General features: G+C 45.9%; 2 protein-coding genes across 14 annotated transcripts in view; both read left to right on the plus strand.

Annotated features, from left to right (window-relative positions):
• Positions 1-27,377, plus strand: part of st6galnac4 (ST6 (alpha-N-acetyl-neuraminyl-2,3-beta-galactosyl-1,3)-N-acetylgalactosaminide alpha-2,6-sialyltransferase 4) — a 107,414-nt gene that overhangs the window by 5,081 nt on the left and 74,956 nt on the right. The window lies entirely within an intron of this gene.
• The window catches only part of ntng2b (netrin g2b), a 53,904-nt gene continuing 33,817 nt past the window's right edge, over positions 7,291-27,377 (plus strand). For 6 of the 13 annotated variants that reach the window (XM_084035531.1, XM_084035540.1, XM_084035537.1 and 3 more), the window contains exons 1-3: positions 7,304-7,726; positions 8,893-9,620; positions 19,680-20,323. In XM_084035531.1, the coding sequence (XP_083891657.1) occupies positions 9,402-9,620; positions 19,680-20,323 (863 nt within the window). In that variant the 5' untranslated portion in view covers positions 7,304-7,726; positions 8,893-9,401. Of the gene's footprint in view, positions 7,727-8,892; positions 9,621-19,679; positions 20,324-27,377 lie in introns of all 13 variants that reach the window. The other 7 variants (XM_084035542.1, XM_084035538.1, XM_084035541.1 and 4 more) reach the window with 4 other exon arrangements.

Consider the following 27,377-nt stretch of genomic DNA (forward strand, 5'->3'; position numbering starts at 1 on the left):
TCCGCCGGTAATTAGCGGAGGTTCCGATCGCAGGCTGTCACCGGGTCCACGATGAGCCGCCGCTGTTGATGTTGATGTTCACAGCGACGTTTAAAAAAAAAAAAAAAAAGGCGCGAGGAAGAAGAAGAAGAAAAGGCCATAAAACGGCGAGCGGTCGGGATTGATGTTCGGCGGCATCCAGCAAAACAATGTTTGTATAAAATCAAACGGGGAAGATGAACCGGGTTTTCGCCTTTTGATGTGTGATACGCATTTCAAACACTATTCCTGCTCTCTTTTAATACACGTATTACTATCGCTGGTTTAATAGGCTTGGATATGTGAGTTGTGGCATTGACTTAAATTCATTTGAAGGTAATTACATTCAAACCTTAAGTACGTACGACTGTAAAAGTGCATTTCATGTATAGTTTCTAAAATGAACCTGAGACGGAACATTTGTTTGTGTTGGTTTTGACGGGCATGGATACTATTACAGGACATAAAACACACACACACACACACACACACACACAGAAATACAATATAATCTAATATAAATAGATTCCTCCAATTTCATATCCATTCCCCGCTGTATTCCCGAGGTTAACCCGTGACCTGTTGGATGCAGAGCTTCCAAAGACGCAGGCCTCATTACCCAGGATGCTCTCTGGCAGAGCGGGGTCTCATTTACCCTCGAGGAAGGACAGAAATAAACAAAGACCACCGAGCTGATCGAGTGATAGAAACAAAACACGGCTGCAGTGAAAGGTGAGCGGCCGTCTTCCTGTTCGCTGCCCCGCCGGCTTTCAATCAGAATAAAAACATTAAACACACTTTAAGAGCAATCGTCTCAATAATGAAAGAAATGTCACAGCATTTATAAAAGTCAATGACATCATAGTGAACTGCTGAATCTGAGATTTACTTATTTTAAGTTGTTATTACTGCTACCATGACAACAGATGTTGCCTTATTCTAATTTTGACTAGATCTAAGATGTTCTGGTGCCTCATCCTAACCAAAAGTTAGTCTGGGAAGGCACTGAGAAACACCGTTGTCATGACGACAGGCGTGTCCCATCAGAAGATGCTTGCATCTCGGGATTAACGCACATTTTTGGAGTTTCATTTGGAGGACTTGGAGGTGAAGTTCATCTTTATGTCCATATAAAAAAAATATACAAAAGTCGATTTCTTTCTTATTCCTTCATCCCTCTTTTTTTTTTTTTTTTTAAAGGTGACATCATGAGACCTCTAAGAGCCGCCCGCCCCGTACAATGTCACCGCCTCTAGCCGGTGAAATGGATAGGCGCTATATGGAGGCTGATGAATGAACCGGCGTCCACAGGTGACGGAGCGGGGTCAGCGCGGCGGAAGAACCTCTGGGTGGGACGAGGGCGAGGTTGTATGGGCAAATCAATGAGACGAAAAGCTGGTATTGATCCTGCCGGATTTATCCCCCCCCACTCCCCCACCCAATGTCAACACGGAGCGTCAGCCTGGAGAAGAGACTGTGCCCCGTTTGCCCCGAGAGCAGCAGGATAAATCTCATTCTCTGCTCCACAGCTCATTTAATGAAGGATATAATGGTGTGAGTAGGCTGAATGACTGTTAGCAGACCATTCGGGTAAATAGACCGTAAATCTTTTATCCTCCTCTAGACCTGACTTTAATTTGCTTCCCAGCCCCGAGTTATAAATCTGAAATGGCGTGTATAAGTGGCCACGCTGGCACACGGCAAATAATGGCTTCATCTTTGATTACATGGGGGGTTTTTTTCAGATTCCATATTTCCGACGCGGCGTTGAAACGGAAACTCCTGGTAGAGCAAAAGCACTTAATTTCATGCTGATGTAATGACCGTTAACACGAATCAATAAACACCGCTGTAAAAAAAGGGAAGAGTCAATAAAAGTTGAAGTGTTAAATCAGGATTTCTCGCCCTCTCTCGTCCCATTCGGAGGTCCTTCCAACTTATTCTATCGTGAAGAACACGGACAGAAGGAATTATGGAGAAGTGATATATTTACAGTATATTAATCCAATTTAAGCAAATAAACATCAATTAATCTGTCGATAAAAGCTCCCTTGACCTAAAGTCATGTAACATTTAATACGTTAAAGTCAAATTAACTGCTTATGGGAAAAACCACCTTGTAAAAAACCTGTTTATTTTTCTATTGTTGCTCTGGAGGTACAAGTTTAAAAAAAATAACTCTTTAAAGTTGTTGCATCAAGAGATCATGCATCCATACGAGGGAATGAGAGTCTCGCCCTCTACGACAGACTTTTTGAACATCCTATTTCTTTTTTAGTTTAACGACTTTATCGCCGCCGTTCTCCTTCACATGACGGAGATACGCCGTCGTATGTTCTTTAAGACATGTAAAACTAACTGGAATTCACCAAAAAAGTTGCCGAACTCATTCCTGCAGCACTCTATTAGCAACTTTTCTTCAATAAAACAAGTCTACTAATATGGTAGGAAGGAAGAATATGCAGCAAAAAAGAATAACCCACAAAAATACATCAACACAGAAGAGTTGACTGCACACATGGCTGACTTTGAATCACAAACTCTGGACGAAAACCTGCTTTTTTAAACAAGTCGAGTCAAATCTCACTTCCACCTTCATCGGCTCGGTACAACCTCAGCCTCGTCTCAGAGTCGACCGCGGTCCAATGCTGCTGTAATAAAGCCAACGTACAGGTGAGTCGTCGGTCGGCGGCGTGACGGAGCGGCCGCGTCCCAACGCAACTTTTACATTTTGGTGACGTGACGGACGAGCGAGCGGAGAGGAAGTGGATGACTCATTGATCGATCCGTTGAGTAAGAGTGAGGGCGAGCGAGAGGGCCGGGTTTGTTACCGTAACCTTCAGTGGTGGCGGACACTTTGCAGTGTTGGAGGGGAGAGAGAGAGAGAGAGAGAGAGAGAGAGAGAGAGAGAGAGAGAGAGAGAGAGAGAGAGAGAGAGAGAGAGAGAGGGGGAGAAAGGCACCTCCAGAGGTTTGCATCGATCACTGGATCATACGGGGACACTGAGGAACGAAGCCACGATGCACGTCTTTACCCACACACACACACACACACACACACACACACACACACACACACACACACACACACACACACACACACACACACACACACACACACACACACACACACACACACACACACACACACATATACACACAGGTAGATTAGTGTTTCTGCTGCTGGCCCGGTGTGGGACAGGACCCCGACTGGGCCCTCATCAGATGCCGGTAAATCTCAGAGTCGGCGGTCGTCCCTCCTTATAAAAACCGACTGCGTTGCGATGAAGGAGGAACGAGCCCTCGGCGGTTCTTCTGCTCGCCGACGTCCGAGCCTCGACCGCTGCGTTCGCCTTCAACCCGGCAGACTCGTCAGAACCAAAACCTCCAGAGAGCTCAACCAAAAAAAAAACTATTAACGCAGTGGTGGAAAGGGTTAAAATATATAAAAATACATATATATATATATATAACAAGAAGAACAAAAACTGCCGGTGGTGTTCATATTTTGAGGGGTGAGGTGTGGTTTGTGGGAATGAGGTGAAATGTGTCTGTGTTTCAGGGTCACTCCAAGGTTATTTCTCGTTTCCCTGGTGGGCAAACACCTGATGTAAGTGAAAAGAGCATCACTCCCAAGGTAGGACCACTAACTAGGAGTTGCTAGGAGACCGCGATTGGTGTATGTGTGTGCTTGCACGTGTGTGTGTGTGTGTGCTCCTATATGTCTCTCTCTCTGTGTGTGTCTATTCATGTCCTGAAAGACCCATCTGGTTGTTTAAAGAACATCATATGTTCATAGTGACAGGTGTTCTGGAGTCTGGGAGGCAAACGTAAGGCTTTACGGACCAAAAGGAGACATAAAGGGGGCATCAAATGTTGCAGATTAAACCCATCTAAACTTAAAAATAAAATCTAGCTCATTAAGTCAAATCTCCCAGGAAAGAAACGCTGGTGTGTTATGCTAGAATGCAGTGTCATGCTGCTGGTCTAATGCAGAGATGAGGCTTTTTTTTATAAGCTCACTTCTTCTGCAACATCCCCACTTTTTTAATTTGATTGATTCATTTGTTTTCCATTTTCAAAACTAGCATTCTTCAGACCCAACAGATGCCGACTCGTGACATCACCGGAGGCGGTTTATAATTTTTTTTGCATCCATTTGTAGCCACAAAAGCTTTCAGACGCATGTTTTCACATTTACTGTAATACTCCCCGAGATCTGTGCGCAGGCTTTGATGTGTAAAAGCAGCGGAGTTCCCCTTTAAAGTCCGTCTTCTCGGGAGGTTTTTAAAGGGAGTCGGCCTCCGTGCACAAACAGGGAAGTGTGTCCTGTACTGTGTGTGTGTGTGTGTGTGTGTGTTAGTGAATGCAGCGCGGCCATCTGGTCAAACCATTCCATGATAAATAATTTCTGATCGTGCACAACTTGTTTTGGGGGCCTTCCCAAACGTCCTGATTTATGCGAGAGCGTTGTTCCCGCACAAGTCGACTTTCACGTCATACTTTCGGCAAATAGAGCGCGAGCGATGAGGAGGGGGGAAGAAGAGGGATGAGGCTTGTCCTGAACCTTGTCCAAACTCTGCATGCTGCCACGATGAAGGGTATGTATTTTTTTTTTTTATTATCAAGGTCTGCCAGCCAGGCTACTCTAACAGTTCTCTGCTCTGCCAAGACACAAACACGGAGAGAGAGAGAGAGCGGAGAGGAAGATGGAGAGTGACAAAAAAAATAAATCAATCAAAAATCAAAACAAGACGACGGGTCTCCTCATCTGATTTCACCACTTACTTATGTTTGACGCAGCTTTCCGGTTCAGTAAATCACAGAAATGATATAATATCACATGCAGCCTTTAAAAGAAGAAGTATTGAACGTAACATTGTTGCAGGAAATGACTGCAGCAAACCCTGTTGTGCTCCATATCCTAGTGTCTATTAGCCGGGACAGGCGCTTCCATTGTTATTGATGCTCTTATTTAGTCAGACATAATTGAATTCCAAAACACAACATCACTCATTCATCATGTCAAGGCTCGACGTTCCTATTAGGTTACTGATGCACAGACAAGTGAATTTAGTTCGGTGTAAAAAGCATTACGCACATGTAGAAACAATTAGTTGGCCAAACACGATCGGGATTTTTTTGTCAGCAGCACAGAGGAGTAAAATAAAAAAATAATAAAAGAAATGCTATGCTGCCTACACGTGTAATCCATTGGAGAAATAATCAAAATGTGCCGAGTCACGTTTCCAGCATGAATCAGCGACGAACCTCTGCTTTTACACCGAGGAGAAGAAAAAAAGCAGGACGGTTTGTTGCACAAGGTCCCAAAGTCTGTGAAATATGAAAACCTTTGAAAGCCGAACACTGAAAGTGAAATATAGGCTTTTTTTGTTGTTGTTTTTCTCAGCTTCGAACAGAAAAAAAACACGTAGTTTGTGTTTCATCTTTGGCTTGACAAATTCAGCAGGCCTCTGTTTTCCCTTTGCCCTCGTGCAGCGTTGATTAAAGGCTGTTATTCCACTTTGAGAGCCTGTTTTATTCGTGAGGTTCCATTGATTGCTATGGGAGGGATAAGGGGTCCTCTCCTTTAGGGTTAAGGCTCATCTCAAAGATGCCAACACAGAGGTAAGGCCCCCTACAAGGACAAACTATCGATCCTCTCCCCGGTGGACTGCCACTGTTTTACACAGAGGTCCATCATTTCCACTAAATCATACATCTCTTTCTCCCTCTGCCCTTTTTGTCTTTTGCCCCTCCCTTCCACTTCTGTTGCCCTAAAATGGGACCAGAGGTGTGAGTTATGTAAGCCCGAGTCGCTCACCTCTGAAGTGTGAATTACAGCGTCCTGGCTCACCGTGAACTGACACACTTACACACATCTGTCCCTCTGTTGGGGGACCATTCAAATTCACATTTCTGTCATTTCATATTAGCTATAATACTATGGAGAGAGGGTTCTTTCCATCACCCCTAAAACGATGAAGTGTCGACTCATGACCTTTCAAAGCTACTTTGGGTCTGTGATTTTTTTTTATTTTCTGCTTTACTCGAAATGTTTAAAGGACTCAAGAGGTCAAATTACCCAGCAAGTAATAATTTAAGATTAAAAAAGGTACTTTTTTGGTGATTTACTTCCATAAAATTGAGGTACAACCGAGAGACAGATTAATAATCACAGTACGAACAGTGATAATAGTGTACTATACTGACCCATCCTGGGGTCCACGTCTACATCACTACAGCATGCTAAAAAAAACACACCACTAGAGGTCAGCAAAAACAAGAAGGTTTACAACAGTGTGGTTTTCTTTCATTAAAAAAAGAAATAAAATATCTGCCTCCTACAGTGAATGCCCACTCTGTTTAACCCCCCGTTTGTGAAGAAGGATTTTCTGTAAAAAAAAAAAAAGATGACATCATCAGGGTCATTCCCCCCCCCATGTTGACAAGCTCCCTCCAGAGATACAGATAGATCAAGCACTGAACTGAAGCAAATAAAAACAATTAACAAATCAGTGGACTGTCCCTTTAAGAAACAAACTAACATAACGCTGCAAGTTGGGAATCACTGATTTAACCTGCAACTCCACGCCCTATTCAACCATGCAGAACAACAGCAAACAGCTGAGGATTAATGTGAGTCATGTGGCGTCCTACATGAGCTCCACATCAGCACCGTTACCAGACCTGTGTAATAAACCCTGAACATTACATGTACCGCCGAGCAGCAGTGAACATCTAGAAGATGTTAATGTCATGTCGGCAGGAGATTAAAAGGATAAGATCATTATAAACAGTCAGCGCCGCCGCAGACGCACTACATTTCCCATAAGGCAGTTAGAGAAATGTATTTTTGATGCAGGGACAGCTGTGAGTTCACCCTCCCAGTGAACAGTCTGTACAGTGTTATCCCTCTCTCTTTTTTTCACATCTGGACAGATTAAGGGCGAGAGTACAGTAACACCCAGGTCCCCCCCCCCACCCCCACCCTGATGGTCCTTTAAGCTGAGCAGGGTGCAGGGTGCAGGATGCCCCCCCGCCCCCCCTGGTGGGTAACAGTTTGGAGCAGCAGCAGCAGTGGAGAGGCGAAGTTGCACCTCCCCGGTTCAGGCAGCAGGGCTGGAGCAGATAAAAGCTCAGATAGTGATTGAAAGTGATGGTAAAGGATTTAGCCTGGGCATTAACTGAGTGAGAGAGAGAGAGAGAGCGAGAGAGAGGGAGGGAGGGAGGGAGAGAGAGAGAGAGAGAAGAAGAAGGAGGGAGGGTGATATTTTCCATAAAGCCTTTCTTTCTGCCCTTGAGCATCCGGGTAAACCCGAGCTTGTAAAGTAGAAGAGGAGGAGGAGAGGGGGAAAGAAGGGCGGGCACAGCCTTCCCTCAAAGTCAATATTTTATACTTTTGATACTCCTTGACGCCGGATTTCAGCCCTCCTTTCCTCTCGCCGTTTCTAGGACACCGATCTGCCGTGCAGCCATCCACGGCGCGGCACCAAAAAAAGAAAAGTACCCGGCAGAAGAGGGACCGGGGCCGGCGACGGGAGTACAGTGAGGACCGCGGCGGGGGAGCGAGTACACAGTGGATGATCGGAGAGGGGGGGGATCTTCTTCTTCTTCTTTTTTTTTTTTTTTTTTTTTTGCGTGAAATAAGACGTGCAGCTTCTCCGACGCAAAAAGTGCTGAGCTGTCCTCGCCGATGCATGCAAGAAGTAAGTGCTTCACCTGATTTTATTGTGAAATAATATTAAAACACGATGCATTTTTTGTTGTTGCTGTAAAGCTGTTTGAAGTCTGCACCGTGAGTTGTAACCCGGACCTCTACCGGAGAGCACCGAGGAAGGAGGGGGGGGACTTCTCACTTCATCCACCACTATTTCAGACCATCCGTCTCCTGGATCTGCAGCACGCATGTTAGTGTGCGCGGTGCTGCGTGGCGGCGGGATGCTCCGCCGACACACCCCTAACAACACCGTCGGGGATTTTTTTAATTTTTTAATTATTTTTTTGGCGACTTCACTTGTCAGCTGAACTAAGTCAGAGTCCACCGGGGTGAGGAGGGGGGGAGGGGTGCGTGTGGGACGGGGAGAGAGGGTGCGGGGATCCGGCTCCCGTCGGTGTGGGATGGGTGGATTTTGGATCAGCGCTGCAAAAAAAAAAAAAAAAAAGTGTCACCCAAAAATATTCATATATTCAGTTTTAAATCGAATTATGATGAAACTGAGCAACTGCAATGCAGTTTGCTCAGGTTAAAGTTTATTATTTAATGATTGACACTCTATTATTAGTAGCCTATGAACTCCTAAATAAATGACACTCCACTGAGGGAAATGTTTTAATTTGCTCATATTTTAAGATATTCGCTTATTATGTGTCTTCCAGATTGACTTGTCTCGCAGTGCAATTATTAAACAAACAAAACATCTGGAGTCTACTCAGCGTTGGGGAGCTGTTACAACTCCCGGCAGCAGCACGTGTTTTTACGCACAACGTTCTCCACACGACGCAACTCTTCATATTAAAACGTCGCTGTCGGTTTAACCAAACTTTCTCCGCTTGTCACCAACTTAACCGCCCTTTCCATGCAGTCTGAGGAGGAAGGTGGTGGCGTTTCCTTCTTCAATTTTAAAAGCTAAATTATAGAAGGCAAAGCCACGTAGGCCATAATTCAAAAAGACTGACATTAAACATTTATTCATGCAAAAGTGAGGATACCGTCCGAGATGCATTCCATCTCAAGCTGAGCTCTGATGGAAGGAAGTATAGGCCTCTCCTTGCATCTACGGCGCGATTAAAGATGCTGAATTAATGAGGATAGACGGGCTATCACACTGACTCCCTACTTCTCTCACATCTGTCCTCATTTCGCCCCCCCCAGGTCGACCAGAGGAGCTCGGCCAGCGCGCCGCGTCCAATGGATATACCTGAAGACGCACCCCCGGCCCGCTCCACGGTTGCGCTGCAGGACGCCGCGCTCTGAGACACGGCCCCGGCGTTCACGCCTCCCTGCAACACTATGGTGAAAGTATCCGCCGAGATTCCTCTCTGTAACACCACCCGCCTCTCAACGCGCCGCTCATCTTCCCCAGGAAGTCCGCAGTCACAACAGGAGCCGGCTCTCTGGGCTCCGTCGATATTTGCGCAGAGACACTGAGCGAAAGTTTCCGATACTGTTCTCTCCCGTCGTTCAGGGAGTTGATCAACCCGGGAGACGAGCTGTCAACACCCCCGCGACCCCTTTCCCACCCTCAGTACGGTAGCATGGCGGAGGGGATGCCCACTGTTTCCTTATGATCCCCGCTCCATGCGCGTCACCTCTCCTCTGAGCTCCCCCTCACCACCCCGTGCCGGACCCGGCTCCACACAGCCCACCCCCCCCAGGCTGCCATGCTCCTCCAGGCCGTGTTTCTCCTGCTGCTGCGCTGCTTGGCCTCCACGCTGGGCCAGTACGAACTGTGCAAGTCCCTGGTGAGCACGGACGAGGGCTCGGTGTGGGAGCAGTACGCGTGCCAGCCGAAGCCCGCGTCCATGAGAGACTTCATGCGCATCAAGGTGGATCCGCCCGGGATCACATGTGGAAACCCGCCCGAGAGGTTCTGCACGCTGGTGAGTTTCACTGGCAAACATCTGTATTCATATGTCACAAGTTAGAGTAAAGTGTGTGCACGACGCAAAGCTGCACACGTGCACAAGAGCCTGTGGTCTTCATTGAATGATAGAAGTGTAAAAGTGGATATAAATCTATTGTTTTGGAAGTCAAACAGGTCACAGAGTTATAGTTATGCTGAAAAGTGACAACAGTGAAAAGTAATGACAGCAAAAAAAAGAAGAAGCTGTAATTAAAGTAGGATTCACACTATAAAGCTTTAGGGAGCTGAAAGAGAAATGACTCTGCATGACTCGCCCTCCTGCAGAGCAGGTCTGAAGGTGTTGTTTACATTAGTATGGACTTGGCAGCCTGGGATCCCGGCTTGATTAGAGAAACCTCACATTTCCTCTGGAAAAAATGCATATATATATATATATATATATATTTTTTTTTTTAGTTCCAAGGACACTGAAGGGTGAGCTGCAGGAAAACTCGTTAAAATGTCTGCTACAGCAATATTTAACACACTTTAGCCTGCGGGCTGGTTCACATCCCGGCTAATGCAAGTGTAATAATTTGAAATAAGGGTTATAAAATCATTGTAATCCTAAGAAGACTGCAATTAAACCTCCCCCCCACCCACCCCCTGCCTCTTTAGGGGAAAGTTTTATACAAGGCTTGACTCATAAGATTTGACTCGCTGTGTGTGTGTGTGTGTGTGTGTGTGTGTGTGTGTGTGTGTTCATCCTCTCGATGACCGCTCCTCCCGCCACCGACTGTTCGCGCGGCGAGTTGCCCGGTGGCGACGGTGCCAGACTCTGACTCAACAGCCGAGAGTCAAGATCTCCCAACAAGTGTTTCTGAAGAGTGTTTAAGCCGTCGCCACGTCACGCTGTTAATGAGGCGTTTGAGTTCTGTAACGGCGAGGAGGGGGATTTGGATTTTTACAAAACAAAGCCCCTCCTGGTCTCCCCCCTTCCTGCCGTGCACTCAGACTAACAACAGCATACTTGGGGGGTCACTTGGCAGCTGCAGGAAGAGGATCGGGTGCTCCTCCTCGGAAACCTAATGGTTAATGATTTGTTTAATGTCGAAGGAGCGGAAGCCGCTGTTGTCTTGAGAGAGCCTCTCCGATGACTTTCTCCCGAGACGGCAGACGGACGGAGGCGAGGGGGAGAAGTGAAGAGAGATGCTCGCTGCCATAACGTATTGACGTCTGCCCCCTAATGGCCCCGGCGTGGAAACTTCTATAACTATGTTTCTGAGTGAGCGATGATGAAATATTGATGGGGTCCTTAATGGGCTTCCTTACATGGCTTGGCGTTGCTCTCCATCCTGAAGAACCCAGAGTGAGAGGGAGGGCGGGACAGGAAGGAGTCTAGTCTTAGTCAGCACTTTTACTTCAGATGTGGTCTTTATAGTGGAAAGTTCTGGTTCTTCTCAGGTCATGTGCAGGGGCTGTGGGGATTGAACCGGACCCCCCCCCCCGGAGCACCGGCTGGGGATTCATAGAGCGGAGAAGCTGCGAGATGAAAGTTTACTTAAGAAGTGAAGGCTGTCAGACTCAAAGGCCGACATAATGAGAGAGCGGCGGTTTAACGCTGTCGCAATAATTATTGGACAGATTTCTGGCTATGTAGGTAAAAATCCATATTTTTACGACATATTACCACTTCAGCATATAGAGTCAAGGACATTACATCTCTGTCTTTGTTTTGGACCCGTCAACAGAGTATTAGTTGAGGGTTATTGGTATACAGATCATTTCTTTTCATGCACCCCCTCCTCCCCTCCTCCCCTCCCCTCCCTCCTCTTCCTCATGCCCCCTGGATTTGGCAGCTTTACAGAAAAGCCCGTTTCTTATTTAATTGGTGTACATTTACATTCACTCATTCAGCAATCCCACAAGTCAAAGGGAAGTCGGGGCACTGGGAGGAAAAGACTGCATCACCCAATGCGCAAGAGCTGCTCATCCTTAATAAGACTTGAGACATACTGCGGAAGATGCAAAATATTTTTTTTCCCCCCATCACCCAACGAGTGCTACAGTGTGTTTCTAAAAACTATGGGAGAACTCACTTTTTGGGGCATTTTTTGATGTTGAGACAGTGTAGCGTTCCCTGCTTACATAGGTTTACAGTCGTTTCTGGTCCCTCCATCTCCACAGGGATGCATTTTCTTTTCCCCACTCTTATTTATCCCTCGTGTTCCCTGGGAACGCAGCATCCTCCCTTCCTCAGCCAGAAAGGCCAGCGCGTTGGCTTCTTTCAACATGACGGGCTTCCAGCACTCTGACAAAGACGCTACTGTCACTAGTGTTAGGAAGCTTCAGTAGTTTCTTTGTAGTTTCCCCCTCCTGTACGGTAGCAGAGTGTTAGCCTGCAGTTGAGTGTGATGGAGTAAGGAGGTACGAGGGAGGGTGAGGCGGCGTGTTGCAGAGGGGGGATAGCTAATGATGAGGGAGAGGTGAGGAAGATCCAAGCTTAGCTAAGCAGAAAGATGCAATCAGACCACAGGACCACGCAGTATAGTACACACACGGTGTTAATATTAAAAGAATGCTGCATTCAAAAAAAAAAAAAAAAACTCACGCCCGTGCTGTTTGCTATTTCGTTTTATTTTGGGTGTCTGAACCGAAACCTTCAATCAACCGTCTCCCTCGGGAACAGAGAGCTGAATGCAAATGGGATGAGTGTATCTGTGTATGGGAATGTACAGTGTAGCTGTGACGTTAGAGGGGGGGACGGGACGGGTTGGGGGACAAAAGCAAAGGTAGTATGTTTGAGGAAGACCGCAAAAAAAAAAGAACAACAAAAAAAGAACAACACACCTTCGTGTTCCACAACACATTTGCCCGTTTTAGAAGGTAGAAATCTGCCAGCTCTAAAAATAGACATGAGAAGAGAGAGAAGCTGCGCAGCAGCGGAAGGGGAGCGTGCAGGAAGGGGAGGAAGATGGCAGCTGGTAGCGTGGATCAGTGCTTCCCAGACTGGGCCTATGGCCATGCTTCATATTCCCCTGCCCAGTGTAGCCCTGCCAGGCCCGGCTGGCCTGCCCTGCCCGGCAGCGGGGCCATCGAGGCCATGCAACAACAAAAAAAAAAGGGGGCCACCCACACCCAGCGGGCCATCCCTGATGCAGCTCCCCGGGGTAAAGCGAGCCCAGGTAGCCAGAGTCCTAATAATACCCCCTCGGAGGGGGATTGTGGGCGCAGCGTGAGCAGCTTTTACAGTATAATTAACGAAGCAGAGAAACAGAGAGAGTGACTGTACGAAACAGGGGAGGTGGGGGGAGGGTGCAGTGATGTAATGGCATGGCTTGCTTCCCCATTAGGACACGGTTGAAAGTGATCCGAGTGTTTAGATGTGTTGGCAGAACGGGAGGATAGTTATAAGTGAGATTTATCCCTGACTGAGGTGATACTAAGAGGGATCGGCTGGAGGGGCTTAGACAGCCTGAGGTGAACTTAGCAAACCCGCCTCGTCTCGCCATCGGGCTCGCAGGACCGACGGCTGCTCGGAGCGAAGAGGCGTGTTTTTTTCTGTGTTTCTACATGTGTGAGAGACAAGCTGGCCAACAAAATTCATACCTGGTTGTTATTATCATATTTGTGTCCCTTCTGACCATCCGTGGTAAAATATTACTCACCGAGCTCTGCTGCTGCAGAGTATTGGAAAATACAGACCGGCGTGAGGAAGTGCTAGTCTCTTTCCAACAAATCTTTAATGCAACAGAATCCATCTGAAAAACACAGAAAAGAAAAAGAAAACACCCCGGAAAATGCCCGGAGACAAGTATCTGGGATGATTTCTGTTTATTTAAATGTTTGGAGAGCTGGAGGACACTCACACTCTTCGCCACTTCCGAGATTGTTCTTCTACAACCTCTCAGATTTGTAGAAAGTAGAAATCAGGGGCTATAACCAGCTATTTTAATCAGGGGCAAAGAGCAGAGTGTGTCTTCTGACAAGCTGATTTCTATTGATTTTTAAAACTTTCTGGAAATCTGTAGACACTCGGTGCTCATTGCAGCGATTGACATTGTTCTTCTCTGCACAACAAGCACAGGACTTGCAGCCAGGAGACAGGTGTTCGGGTCCGGTGCTCTGCTTGATGTTTGTGTGGATCTGTGTATTTGTGCTTTTCGTACTACGGAAAATATCGCTTTCTCTGCCCCTCTCTCTCCCGACAGCGTCACTACATATTACACCTTTTTAAAGAAACAAAAAAAGTAGAATATATAAAGACCTCCGTTGCTCAATCCACGTCATTTCTTTCAAAGCTTCAAATCCTTTTTTCTCCAGCCCTCGTCTGCTTCCCTTTATCTACATCTCCTCCTTTGTCATTGGTTTGGATTTAATAACAGACATCAATAAAAGATAATAGCTTTTACCTGAATTCACCTCATCAGTGCACTCAAACAGGAAGAAAAAAAAGAAAGAAAGATCTTGTTCTTTGCACTGTACCGGCTGGAACGCATCACCCGAATTCTAAGATAAGTTCCCGATATAACTCGGGCGGGACGAGCTTTGCTGCTGCTTTGGAGCAGCATGGCGTCCCCGATCAGTCCTTCTTCTCTCCTCCTCGAGTCACACATGCATACAGTAAACATTTACTTTTGTTTGCACACGCACACACACACACACACACACACACACACACACAGACGTAAACAACACCCACCCACACACACCTAAAACACATTAACACTGCTGTGTCGTTAGACATTTTACAGCAAGTGCATAATCATCATCTCAAGTAATCAAAGCAGAAGGATTAGTAAGTGTAGACATGTACTTCACTTACACACACACACACACACACACACACACACAACAACCCGTATGATGGAAAAACCTCCAACAAAATAAAAGATTAACGCTATAAGTGAAAAAGCAATATCCCTTTCTCTTTGCCTCTGTGGCCTTTTTAATGGGAGGGTCATTTCATTCGATGTTTCTCCAAAACAAAATAAATTGCGTTCTCTGAGTGTGTCCCTACCTTTATTCCCCTTGCTAGCAATATAACTTAGAAACTCCTATAAGTGGAGGAAGAAATAAAGAGGAGAGAGAGGGCGAGGCAGCGGCGGTGACAGAAAAGATTGTTTTGTTTGGGGGGGGGGGGGGGGGGGATGGGAGTCGTTAAAGTGATGGAGGAGATGGGGAAGGGCATGTACAGCACGCTTGTCTTCATGCTTTACTTCCATGTAAATGCGTGGGGGCAGATGATCATTCTGTAGGTGGGGATTTATGGCAAACGGGGAAATAACTCACTTAATAAACGGATGTTTGTGCAGGATGATTTCTGAGGAGGCCGCCGGGCGCTCGCTCACAATCAGTCCCGCCACGCCGCCAAACTCCAGCGCTCCAGGAGTTATCGAAGGAGCGCTCACGAGTCACACCGTCATCCCGCGAGTGGAGAGCGAGCGAGTCGCTCATCGGCGGAAGGCATCATGGCGGCTGTTGTCGTGGCGACGGGATCCCAGTGAGGATAATTGCTGGAGGGGCTTAGCAGCGCGGGCCACCTGCCGCAGCAGTTGGCCGGGGTGTGTGTGTGTGTGTGTGTGTACATGTGTGTGTGTGTGTGTCCTGGCATACATATAGTGGGCCGGGGGGGAAGTGTAGTGGCAGGAGGCAGAGTGGGATAAGGAGGATAGGGCATACAAAGGGCTTAAACATAACCTGGTGCACAAGTCTCTCATGGGGGATGAAATCTTCCAGCCTATATTACAGCATATATCACCTCTGCTGTAGCTAATCCTGACGGGCCCGGAGAGGTCGGAGCAGACGGATGAACAACAACGTGGCTTTTTGACCCGACGCACAAATCCAACAAAAGAGACAACAAGATGTTAAAAAATAAATATATATATTCACATATATTTGATTCTTGTCTAGTATGCGGACTCGCCCCGGCACACAAACACACTTCCTCTCAGAAAACGCGCCATTAACGCGCCTCAGCAGCCAGCCGTATGTGGAGTTTGTATCTGGGACAGTGTGACACTGCCATCGTTTTCAATAGGATTCGTAGGTCGAGGGTCATCGCCGGAAAACAACAGCCTACTAATCCAGTCCCGTGTGTGTAAACGTGCGTCTGGACCGAGGTCATGGGACGCACTCTACGCACTCTACGGGTACAGAGTCGCTTTAGACAAACGGCGGCGAGTAAAAAAAAATACCCGTCATCTAATTCTTATTCCCTTTTTCCGGTTGTTTACGAGCGTCGTAGATTAGCATCCTAAATGCGTTTGTGCCGACAGTGATCTCTATCCGAGTCGGTGCAAGGGAGATAATTGGGTTAACAGATAGAGGACAATGCTACCGTGTCGTTCCAGTAAGGAGAGAGCAGGTTTATCAGCACATACTGCTCTTCCTTCACATGCATTATGGTCCTGCGTGGTGTCTTCTGTGTGCCGTACAGCTTCCCTCAGCACCAGCTCAGCGTTTGCTTGTGTTTGGAGTTTTCCGCCCCACTCTGCATTGTCACCATAAATCAGATGATTTATAATCCCGGCCTCGCAGGATTGTAACTTTTGCTTGGTTGTTGGACCACGAGAGTAGGTTTGACTGACTGCTCACTCAGTATAGTCCGATGACTTTATTCAAAAAGCCTCGTGGGAAATCGATGCGAGAAGGCGAGCGCCTGAAAAGAAGCGGCGACATGCGATCTGGCACAGTGCATCGATGTCACGGTGTATTGTTTTCACGTTGGGGGCTTACGTCATACGGGAAGAAACTGCCGTTTGGAGTGATACTCCATCTAAAAATCTTTTCCAGTATTGAACAAATCGGCCTTTGGAGGCTTGAAAGGTTGCTGCAGAAAGTAGGGTCAGCTTCAATGCATGTCCGTTACAATGGAAAAGCATTTAAAAAAAATCCATAGGAACCCCTTTAAAACACTCTCCATCTGCATGCTCCGTTTGCACAAACACTCATATTTCCTCCCGAATATGTTTAAATACACTACTTGCATCTTAATCCCCATGCACGACCCTCTTATCATCAAAAAACAAATAATTTACAACCATCTGTAAAGGGGGTAAGTCTCTTGATTATATAGTAATACTCATTATGCAATCTTATTCCGCTGTGCAGACCTGAAAGCAGATGCAGCATTACATTACATTAGCGTTCCATCAATTTGGGGAATTCATATTCTCAGTGTATCTTAGGTATCGTCTGTCATGGCCATAATTTGACAAAAGGCTAAGTAGTTGAGTTCACGTGATGCATCACTCTGATCAGAAAGCATTAATCCGGGGAAAAGATCTCGTCCTACATTGCCAGGATTGTCATCCATTAAGTCTTTCTGTGAAATTCTCCCCTCATGTCTTATATGTGGTTTAGGAACCTCCAGACATCATGGAGAAAAAAGGCACATTAATCAAGTGTGTTATCATCAGGGCGCCGCATTTATCTTCAACTGCTCAATATCAAACTCGGGAGTTAACAGAAAGATAAAAGTGACTTTATGAACTTTAAAATAAAAGCTTTTCATCAAAGCATTCAATTAGAATATAATTGTTCTCTTAGAGCAGTTAAGATGGCTGAGACACACCTTCTATCAGCTGTTTTCACATGATCGTACAGAATATAATTGATCTTATATTTTAAATCGCTCTTATATATCATAACAAATGTCTCACAGGAAATTGTACAGCTTTCATTTCCTCGTGGAGAATGAGATATTAAGGATTTCACACAAATAAAATGAACTAAGAGCACCTGTGTTTTTGCAGAATAACATGGATGTGAAGTAAACCCTCCTCTCTGATTGGCTGCTCCTGACATGTGATTGATCGTGTGATTATTACTCTGCTGTAAATTGGAGTGAGAAAGAAAAGTGTTTTATTATTCACTTTAAAACTCAAGTTGATTCAAGTATTCTTGAGTGTTGAAGTTTTTAAAAAAATGTCTCCACAAAGTCAGCGAGACACCAAACTAGATTTGTTCTATTTAGAAACATACAGTTTAATTTATCATATCGTTTGAAGTAAATCTGTGTTTTTTTTCCCACTGGTTGTTTTTCTGTAAACGCCGTTACTTCAAGACGAGCTGGTCACCGTCTTAAACACCACAATTAGAAGTAGTAATAACACAAAAAACACAAAAACAAAATAGAACAAAGCAAAGAAGAGAAGGGAGGAGGAAGGGAGAGCGAGAGGTGGAGGAGGAAGAAAAAAGCAGGATATTTTAAGACGTACTCTGCACTCCATCAAGAGCTTGTTAAGAATGCAGTAAAATTTAGAAAGACTATTGGATTCCCACTAAATAAAAGAAGAAGGATAACGTCAGCTGTAAAAATGTATTCAGTTAGTGTAGAAAACAGGAGCGGGGCTGGGAGGCACAGCAGAATGGAAACAGGCAACAGCAGCTTATTCTTCACCCAAATACAATGTATGTGTTGTATTTAGAGCGGTTTAGCATATTCTTTTTGCAATATTAAATAAATGCGTCAATAACACTGTGTAATGACAAAGATGGCAGTGACAGGTTTATAGGGCGAGTAATGCTATTAATGTAAATTATAATGAAATAAACTGGTGGCATTAAAGTGAATAGTTGGATAAATAATACCAACAATGATCCCTTTGATGAATTGACTGACTGTGACCGAATATCCCAAAAATAACAAGCCCTCATCAGTGTAATTAGTGCATCCGGAGGGCACGAGGCGCCCCGCGAACGTGCTGCGTTTTGGGCAAGTGAATCACCAAGAGACACGACGCGCGAGGATCTGTGGGGTTTCTCTGTGTAAATATTTAACTTCTGTGGTGATGGGGATGTCAGACAACTGGCTTACAACAGTAAGCTACATCAATTTTCCTTGAAATGTCTTCCAATGGCTCAATGTGCTGAGCCGGCAACTGAGGAATTAGGGAGACGCTTATCCGAGATGGGAAGGAGTTTACATTTCACAAAGTTTGGTGGAAACTCTCAAATAAAGAAAAAGGTCACGGGGAGGAGAGTGAACGTGGAAAACGTGGGACTCCGAATGAGCTGCTGATGAATTTGACCTGAAAGTGGTTCTGTTAGAGGTTCTGTGTGAGGAAGGGTGGGGGGGGGGAATAATCCCCGAGTCCTGTAGAGGAGGGTTTGGAAGTCTTGGCATCACGAGGAGGATCAATTCTCCGGAGTTAAAAGTGCAGCGGCGCTCTGCTGTCTATGCAAAGATGGTGACGATGCATCGTCCTCTTGACCTTCACACTTTTCTGTTGTGTTGTCTGTGCAAGTTTACTTCTAAGCCCTGCATCCCTCGGTAGCCGAGGCGGCTCGATGAAGGCACTCCTCACTTAGATACACGCCAACCTTTCAGGGAACAATATGGATGCTGATTTTCAATCAGCACTGATATATATGTTTGCATCAAGCGGATACTTTATCTGGATGATTGGAAGGAGAAATTGGAATTCCTTCTCTTCGACATACCTTTCAGTTCCACAAACAGTAAACTCCTCTGAGGCTAAATATTTAGCTACAAGGCATTGACGTTGTGTTTTCTCGTGAATTGAGGCATTTCAGATGCAATTACATTCAGACGGAGTCTGCGTGAGGCTGGATTAACAAAATGGGCAACGCAGGCCCATTGCCCCAGGGATTTCCATGTTCACTGCGTGGAAATGACTGTGTAGTGATTTGATTAACTGCAATTCTTTTATGAGGGAATATGCACCATCAAAGTGAAATTATAAGTGAAATAATAAAGACATTAACATCTTTATTATATTAGTTTATATTATGTTTGCTAAAATTACCACTAACTACCAACAAACACAACTGAGGAGATATTCCGGCGTTGCAGTGCTTGTTGGTTTCTGGGATTCGGGAGTGGTCTGCTGGGTGCTCTTTAATGGTTCTGTATGAGAACTTACACACTTTCACAAAGAGTTCAGGCCCAAAGCTTAACTTTGCCCCAGGGCCCGTTAGTAGGTTAATCTGTCCCTGAGTCTGTGATGTGTTTATTTTCTAAGTATATGCACTCTGAGAAACGATGATAATGGGTCTGTGTATACATGTATTATCTGTTGTTATAAACTGTTCCTGATGCATCTGCTCCGTCTTCGTCTTTTTTTAGGAGAACCCGTACCTGTGCAGTGATGAGTGTGACGCCTCCAACCCGGACCTGGCCCACCCTCCTCAGCTGATGCAGGACAAAGAGCGCACCGGCCTGCTCACCTACTGGCAGACGGTCACATGGAGACGCCACCCCGAGCCCCTGCTGGCCAACATCTCCATGGCCTGGAACAAGACCCTGGAGCTCTCGGACGACATCCAGATCACCTTCGAGTATGGCCGTCCCACCATCATGGTGCTGGACAAGTCCATGGACCACGGACGCTCCTGGCAGCCGTACCAGTTCTACGCCGACGACTGCATGGACGCCTTCAACATGCCGCCAAAGCGCGTGAGCGACCTCTCGGCCGCCAACATCACGCGGGTCATCTGCACCGAGCAGTACTCGCGCTGGGTCGGCTCCAAGAACGACAAGAACGTGAAGTTCGAGGTGCGGGCGCGCTTCGCCGTGTTCGCGGGGGCGCGGCTGCAGAACATGGACAGCCTGTACACCCGCATGGAAAGTATGAAGGGACTGAGGGACTTCTTCACCTTCACCAACCTTCGGATGAGGCTCCTCAGGCCGGCCCTCGGAGGCACCTACGTCCAGAGGGACAACCTGCTCAAGTACTTTTATGCCATCTCCAACATCGAGGTACCTGCCAGGTGAGGGTCAATGATGTCTTGATTGGGGACGCATGTTTGACACGCGTTTTAACATCACATCAGTTACTTGGAGCAAAAGAAGGAACAATTTAATCAAACAAAACTCATATAACTGTTACCAAAATGTACAAAAGGAAAGCTACGTTAATCTGTTATGCTGTTTGAGATCGATTGGTCCTAGATCACATGGTCCTAGATCACATGGTCCTAGATCGTATGGTCCTAGATCACATCTTTTCCAAGTTAAAAATATTTCACAGGGACTATTTCTTCAGTAGGAAGTAGATTCAATGAAAACTACTTACAGTCCCCAAGTGTCATTTTTCAGACTTTGACAGCCAGCAAGATGTTTCTGCAGCTACAGTGGAGGTGAATGTCTCCTCCACTCTATACAAGCATTGTTGTACTAGTAGCTATAAGTGGAAAACAGTGTTTTTTTATATAGAATGGTTTGGACTGACCGCTTTGGAAAATCCCCTAAAATGCCTTCTCACACATAAAAGACAAAACACTACCAGTTTGTCCAAAGCATTATTCACCAGCCAAAACTAAACAAACACAAAGGAGAACAGATCCAGACATAAAAAGGGGAAAAACCACCTGATGACGGACAAACCCTCCAGGTTACACTCATGCAAACTCCCTCACCCAGCCTCTCTGATTCGAGGGCGTTTAAAAGCGACCCCAGTCTCGCTCAACATGAATCCCCGTCTGCCTGTCGCCGAGGCCCGAGAGGACAATGATTAATGACAGAAACATACGGCCTCGGTGGTCTAACATAAACCGCCATCCACATTCTGGGAACCCTTACATGGCAACTTTGTGACAGTGAAGGATGCTCGGAGGGCCGTCACGCGCCTGCTTAGCATCAACAAGCCATCTCTCCCACCTTTCAGAATTATCATTCCAATCAATACACCAGGCTGACATTTGAATGGTATTTAACATCCGTGTTGGGATGGCCGGGAAGGGGAGGAAGGAGGCGTGAATTTATGCGTGTGTGTGTGTGTGTGTGTGTGTGTGTGTGTGTGTGTGTGTGTGTGTGTGATAAGGACAGTGGGTGAGAAGGGGAAAGTGAAAATGAGCGACTGTTTGAGAGAGGCGTTGGCTGATGTGGGCGTCTTGTTTGTATGTGTGTGGAGTCGAGGTATGGGGGTTGTTTGATGAAGTCCTGAGTGGATGCTGACACAGCACACACACACACACACACACACACACACACACACACAAACAGCCCTCTGGCACTGTGGAAAGGGCCTGCAGGTATTGATCACAGCCACTTTTCAGGCTCAGCACAGAATCAGAGAAAGAGGCTGAGTTCGGTCCAATACCCTTGGGGGGGTGAAACAGTCCATCACCGCGCCAGAAGCCCCTCCACCACAACCAGCTAAATGTAATAATCAACCATGCTTGTATAGAAATATGTGCGCCTGATTCTTTATTCGGTAGTCGGCAAGTGCACCACATCTAAGAATTTATCATCCATCTCAAATTCCCCCGCTTTTGCTTGAAACGACCTCACTTCACTGCTCCCCCCCACAAAAATTCTCTTCATATTTATACTGCCAGAAATGTCCCTCCTCATCCAGGGAGCAGTGGGCTGGTGGCAGCTGGAGATAGTGTCAGTATGTGCCTGGATCTGGTAACAGAGGACCCAAACATAGCCCTGGCCAGTCCGTCTTCCGCCCCCCCCCCCTCCCCGGCCACCTACACCTCCCGTAACATAATCACTAATCAATAAGTTATTCTGGGCAGCCAGCAGGAGTATTAGGTGATAGTGGTGGGGGGTCTTCAACGGTACAGTACAATCAAGAGTGTCTGATGCTTACGGCTGGGAAATTGATTTTGGGGAGCGAGGCGATTAGTCAATGTTCCCTGGACAAAAGGCTAAGCTATTTCATCTCATCTCATCTGGCCTTAGTAACATATTGGGATTTCCAATTCTTAAAATTTGAATAATGAATATTCCACTCTGCTGGTGCTCCGGCAGGGACGGCACGACGAAATGGGTTTTATATGATCAAGACCAAATGGCAGTGTACCGCAGGTCGCCGCGGTAATGAGATACGCTGGCGTTATCGATGGAGAGAGGGGTTGTAGTCGCTTCCTGGCCGGATTGTGTGTCCCCAGGCCTCAAGCTGTGGCTCTCAGGCTGAACCCAGTTCAAAGTAATTATTATTAGTTAACTCTTCCTAATGGTTCCTGTGTTGAGGCTGGACAGAGACGGCAAAAAGAGCCCTTTTTCTCCCCCGTCGACCAGTGTGAGATATTACCTCCCCTCTCTTTTATCCGACGCTGCATTGTCAGAGTGACTTGTCCGGGTTTCGTTGGAGCTGGCACAGGTACGTGGGAAGCCAGGTACTCAGGGCTAAACAGTTCTGCTTTATCAATATACGTAACCCGATAGGCCATTAAGTGCTCACGCAGGCCAGCTAGGTTTGATAGGAGGGGAGGTTGTAAATTTAGATTTGTGGACGCGATGAAAACACTCTGCAAACTGTATCTCCAGCGAGATGCGAGAGGGCGTTTGGGGTGGAGGGCGGCCAGAGGTGGAGTCAACGTTATCTCATGATTCAGCTTTGCTCGCCACGTGTTGCAAACTTCTCCCGGGTTTAACTATAATGGGCTAACAGCGCGGACTACAACGTAACCTCTACGCCAAGGTGTTCTGGGTTCTCAGAGCCTCGGGGCGTCACGCTCCTTTTTACGGCGTATATTCAACCCTCGTGTGATGTGGCCGTTTCCATATCACGGACAGATGGGCCAACGGTAAAAAAAAAAAAGCCATCTCCACCCGTCGAAGTTAGAGTAGCCGAGCCTCAGCTCTATCATCATTTACATCAGTGAAATCATATTCACCGGGAAGCTTCGCTCGTAAGCGGAGCTCTCAAACCCCCCCCATTCATTGGACCTCCGTCTCTCTCCAGCCCCGTTTCCCCTCCATCCCATCTGTCAGCCGCCCTGCTGGACTATAGGCTAGCCTGTAGTCTACATTATGGATTAGACATGGGGTCACGGATTGGGCCTTTTTAATGAAATAAGCAGCAGGTCGTACGGTGGGTCTTTATAATGGAATAAAGGAAAGGCTGTAAGCTCAGGAAGAGCCAACTAAGTGGATTAGAGCCAAGATGGGGGGGGAGGAGATGGAGCAGAATGAGGGGGAAGACAAAGTCTGCATCGTTTTTCTCCCCTGACGGGTAATCGCTGCATCAGGTCTTCTTTTCCCCGACTTCTCTGTTTGATTTGATTGGCTGACGGAGTAAGGATGATATTTAAGAGAAGCCATGTGTGCAGTCTTTTCCTCCCGGCGGCTGAGCACGGAAACGTATCTGTTGATCTATATATAGCGAACCAGGGTGGCGGGAAAGCTGTAGTGCCAGTCGAGTTAATTTGTAAGCAAACTGCACCTTAAGAATTACATCACATGGAGCCTTTACGTAGACAAGGAAAGTTCGGCTTTGGAGGCTACAGCTATGCTAGCAGCTCCGTGTCAGCTGGATACTCTATGTATAGTGGAGCTAAATGCTAACGTGCTTCCAATGACAATGCTAACACGTTTGCCATATTAGTTAAGTGCTATGCTAGCAGCCCTGTGTAGGCTGGATACTCTATGTATAGTGGAGCTAAATGCTAACGTGCTTCCAATGACAATGCTAACACGTTCGCCATCTTAGTTTAGTGCTATGCTAGCAGCCCTGTGTAGGCTGGATACTCTATGTATAGTGGAGCTAAATGCTAACGTGCTTCCAATGACAATGCTAACACGTTCGCCATATTAGTTTAGTGCTATGCTAGCAGCCCTGTGTAGGCTGGATACTCTATGTATAGTGGAGCTAAATGCTAACGTGCTTCCAATGACAATGCTAAGACGTTTGCCATCTTAGTTTAGTGCTATGCTAGCAGCCCTGTGTCGGCTGGATACTCTATGTATGGTGGAGCTAAATGCTAATGTGCTTCCAATGACAATGCTAACACATTTGCCATCTTAGTTTAGTGCTATGCTAGCAGCTCCGTGTCGGCTGGATACCCTATGTATAGTGGTGCTTTGAGCTAAATGCTAACATGCTTCCAATGACAATGCTAACACGTTCGCCATCTTAGCTTAGTGCTATGCTAGCATGCTAATATTTGTTAATTTGCATGAAAAACAAAGTACAGCTGAGGCTGATGGGAATGCTATAAGTTTTGTAAGTCATAACGCATTCCTTGAATTTATAATAAAACCTGATTTTCTGAGACGAATATTAAGGCCAAAGTTATAATTAATTCTGAAACAAACGGAAATGTCTTAATACATCCAGAAAAGATGTTGAGAAATGTCTCGGTGAAGCAAATCTTGTGCCGATCCAACGATATTTCAGTCTGGAATCTGGACACTGGCTAGAAATGTGGTATTATGAATATTAATACCACCACTACTAATAACGCCACTAACAGTAAACAAAACAATGCAGTGATTTAGTTCTGCAGGCTTTCAGCCCTAATTACATGGGATAGGCCCCGTCTTGTCTAAAGACCTCATCTTTCATCAACAGCTAATTATTTTCCCCACAAGTGAAAATTAGCAGAAAGATCTGCCACAAAACAAGCCGTATAAATACTAATGACATTCAGTTTTTTTTTTAAACATGGTCATGTTGTTTCATGCCCGACTCATTTATCCGTCGTGTGTCTGTCTCTCTCAGTGCCTTCCTGCCCCCCCGCCAACACAGCTAATGTGCTGAGAGGTTTAACTCTCCATCAGACAGAAAACTTTACCGGCGTTTATTAACGCGTCGCCGAGAGAGAAGAGGGAGGACAGTCGGAGCGCCTCTTTCATTTTTCATTTTTCAGTAGGTGTTCTCATTTGTCTGCGTTTGCATCGTGACAGCTGGAGTAGCCGAAGCACTTTGTCAAATAAAAAATAATAAAACATTTGCAACTGTATTCATGGATATTATGGAGAAAAACGGATTATTTCTGCATTTAGGTTATAATACAAAAAAATAAATAAGAATATTTCAAAAGATAATTTCTGATGAGTTGCACTTTTCAATGTTATTTTAAAATCCCATTTACACCTGATCATATTCTTTGAAATTTGTTTATTTGGGATAAATCCCTTAAGATGTATCTTTTTGTTTCGAGATATAGTCAAGGAATGCGACGGCCAATCGTTTTAATCACTTTTGGTGACGATGATTTGCTAGCTTCTGCTTTTTTTACGGGGCTGATTTTGAGAATATGATGTCGAAGTGCCTAGAAGAGCGAAGATCATTTACACCCGATATGGAGACGTGATCTGGTGATCCGTGTCCGGATACATTATAATGAAGAAGATCCTAGTTGCATTAGTAGATCCTTATCTCGTTACATCGACTTGTATCGTGATCGGATTATGCAAATTCCGATGCGGTCCGACCGATCTGATCCCAATGGGTTCTGCCCCCATTTACACTTTGCATTAACAGGATATCAGATGTAAACGGGGTCAAAGGGGAACATCTGGGTCAGGACCCCCTCAAGGGTTTCATAAGATAGAAATCTGAGAGGTTGATTAAAAAGGGAAATCCACCGGTTTTACACATCATTGTAAAATTCTGTCCGACAAACTGTTGTTTAGTGTTTTGGCATTCGATAAGCTTTTAAACGCATTAATCTGCAACTCCAGCTGGACCTCGTGGATCTTATTTGACTGTCTTAAACACGCCACCCCACCACCGCAGCCCACTGCCTTGTGTTTACAACTCTGAATGCCCACTTGGAAATGCATCGTGGGTAACGCAGGTTTCGACAAAATGGAAAAAAAAAATACATAAATAACACACCTCTGGTTCTGCGAATCATCTATTTTAATGATTTAAATTAATTGAACAAAAAAAACTAACCTGACCAGTCGGAATATAGAGCTGATCATTACTGTAGAGGACAGAACAAATCTCATTTTAATTGTAACAGAAACATCATTTAAAAGTTACCTTCAGTCACCCTGAGCTGTTTTTATGCACGTCAAGCCTCCTCCTGAAGGATGGACTAATTAGACTCTCAACTGTGGCCTGTTACAAAGGTTTATTGTTGAACTGGAAGCATTAATCAGCGTGGCCTCGAGGCTTGTCCATCATCTCCACCAGAGAGCAACCAAGAACAAATGCCTCTCTCTCCGCTCCCCCCCTTTTCTTTTTCTTTTTTGGAGCCTCCAGTCTTTTTGTGTGTCTTGGTTCTCCACGTAGTGTGACTTTGACTTTGGAGATTGTCACCACTATCGCACCAAAGTTTTCTTCCTTGTCCTCTGCAGAGTGAAGGTGAGAGGATGGTAGGTGTAAGCCTGGATCAGAGGGGGGGGGGGGAGGCAGATGATGGATTAACTCCTAGTTTCATGGGACTAGCTGGGGTGTGTGATTTTGTGATGAATGATGTGAGGTGTGATGCTCTGTAAATATTATTCTCCAGTCTCACAGCCACCGCAGAGCAGAGTAACAGTACCCCCCCCCCCCCACCCCTCCATTCTCTGCCTCTGCAACCCCCCGCTTCAAAACTTCCCCACGTCTATTCTGTTTCATGAGGAAAACAGCTTTGCACTTGAGCGCTGTCACCTTCTCCCTCATGAATGAAATATATCCCATCCACGCTCGATGTGCCATGATGATGATGATGATCTCGCCGAAGACAGGAGACCTTCCCGCGTGGCCCCTCCCACCCCCCGGCTCAGGCTCCTCCCCCCTCCCGAGCTCCTCTTCCTCGGAAACGGATCACTTTTTAAATCATTCATGAGCACTCCCCCAGAAAAGAAAGGCATGCAGAAAGCTGAGGGACCGCAATGAGGAATGTGTCATTGTTCCACTCATATGCGATGATTTATGACACAATGGTTGTAACTGATTTGATAATCACAGTTTATTTCCCCTCAGATGGGAAAGAAAGTTAAAGTCAGCGATTTCGTCTTTTGTTTCGCAGATGAACGTCTCTTTTTTCATCCCCTCCCTCTTCAATAGATTTTTCTTTTCTTCCTCCCTCCACCTTCCCACCTCTCGTCCTCCTCATCCCATAAATATCCTTTTAAATTCACAAATACAAC

This window comes from Eutrigla gurnardus (genome assembly GCF_963514095.1).
Source record: "Eutrigla gurnardus genome assembly, chromosome: 19".
In the NCBI taxonomy this organism is placed as follows: domain Eukaryota; kingdom Metazoa; phylum Chordata; class Actinopteri; order Perciformes; family Triglidae; genus Eutrigla; species Eutrigla gurnardus.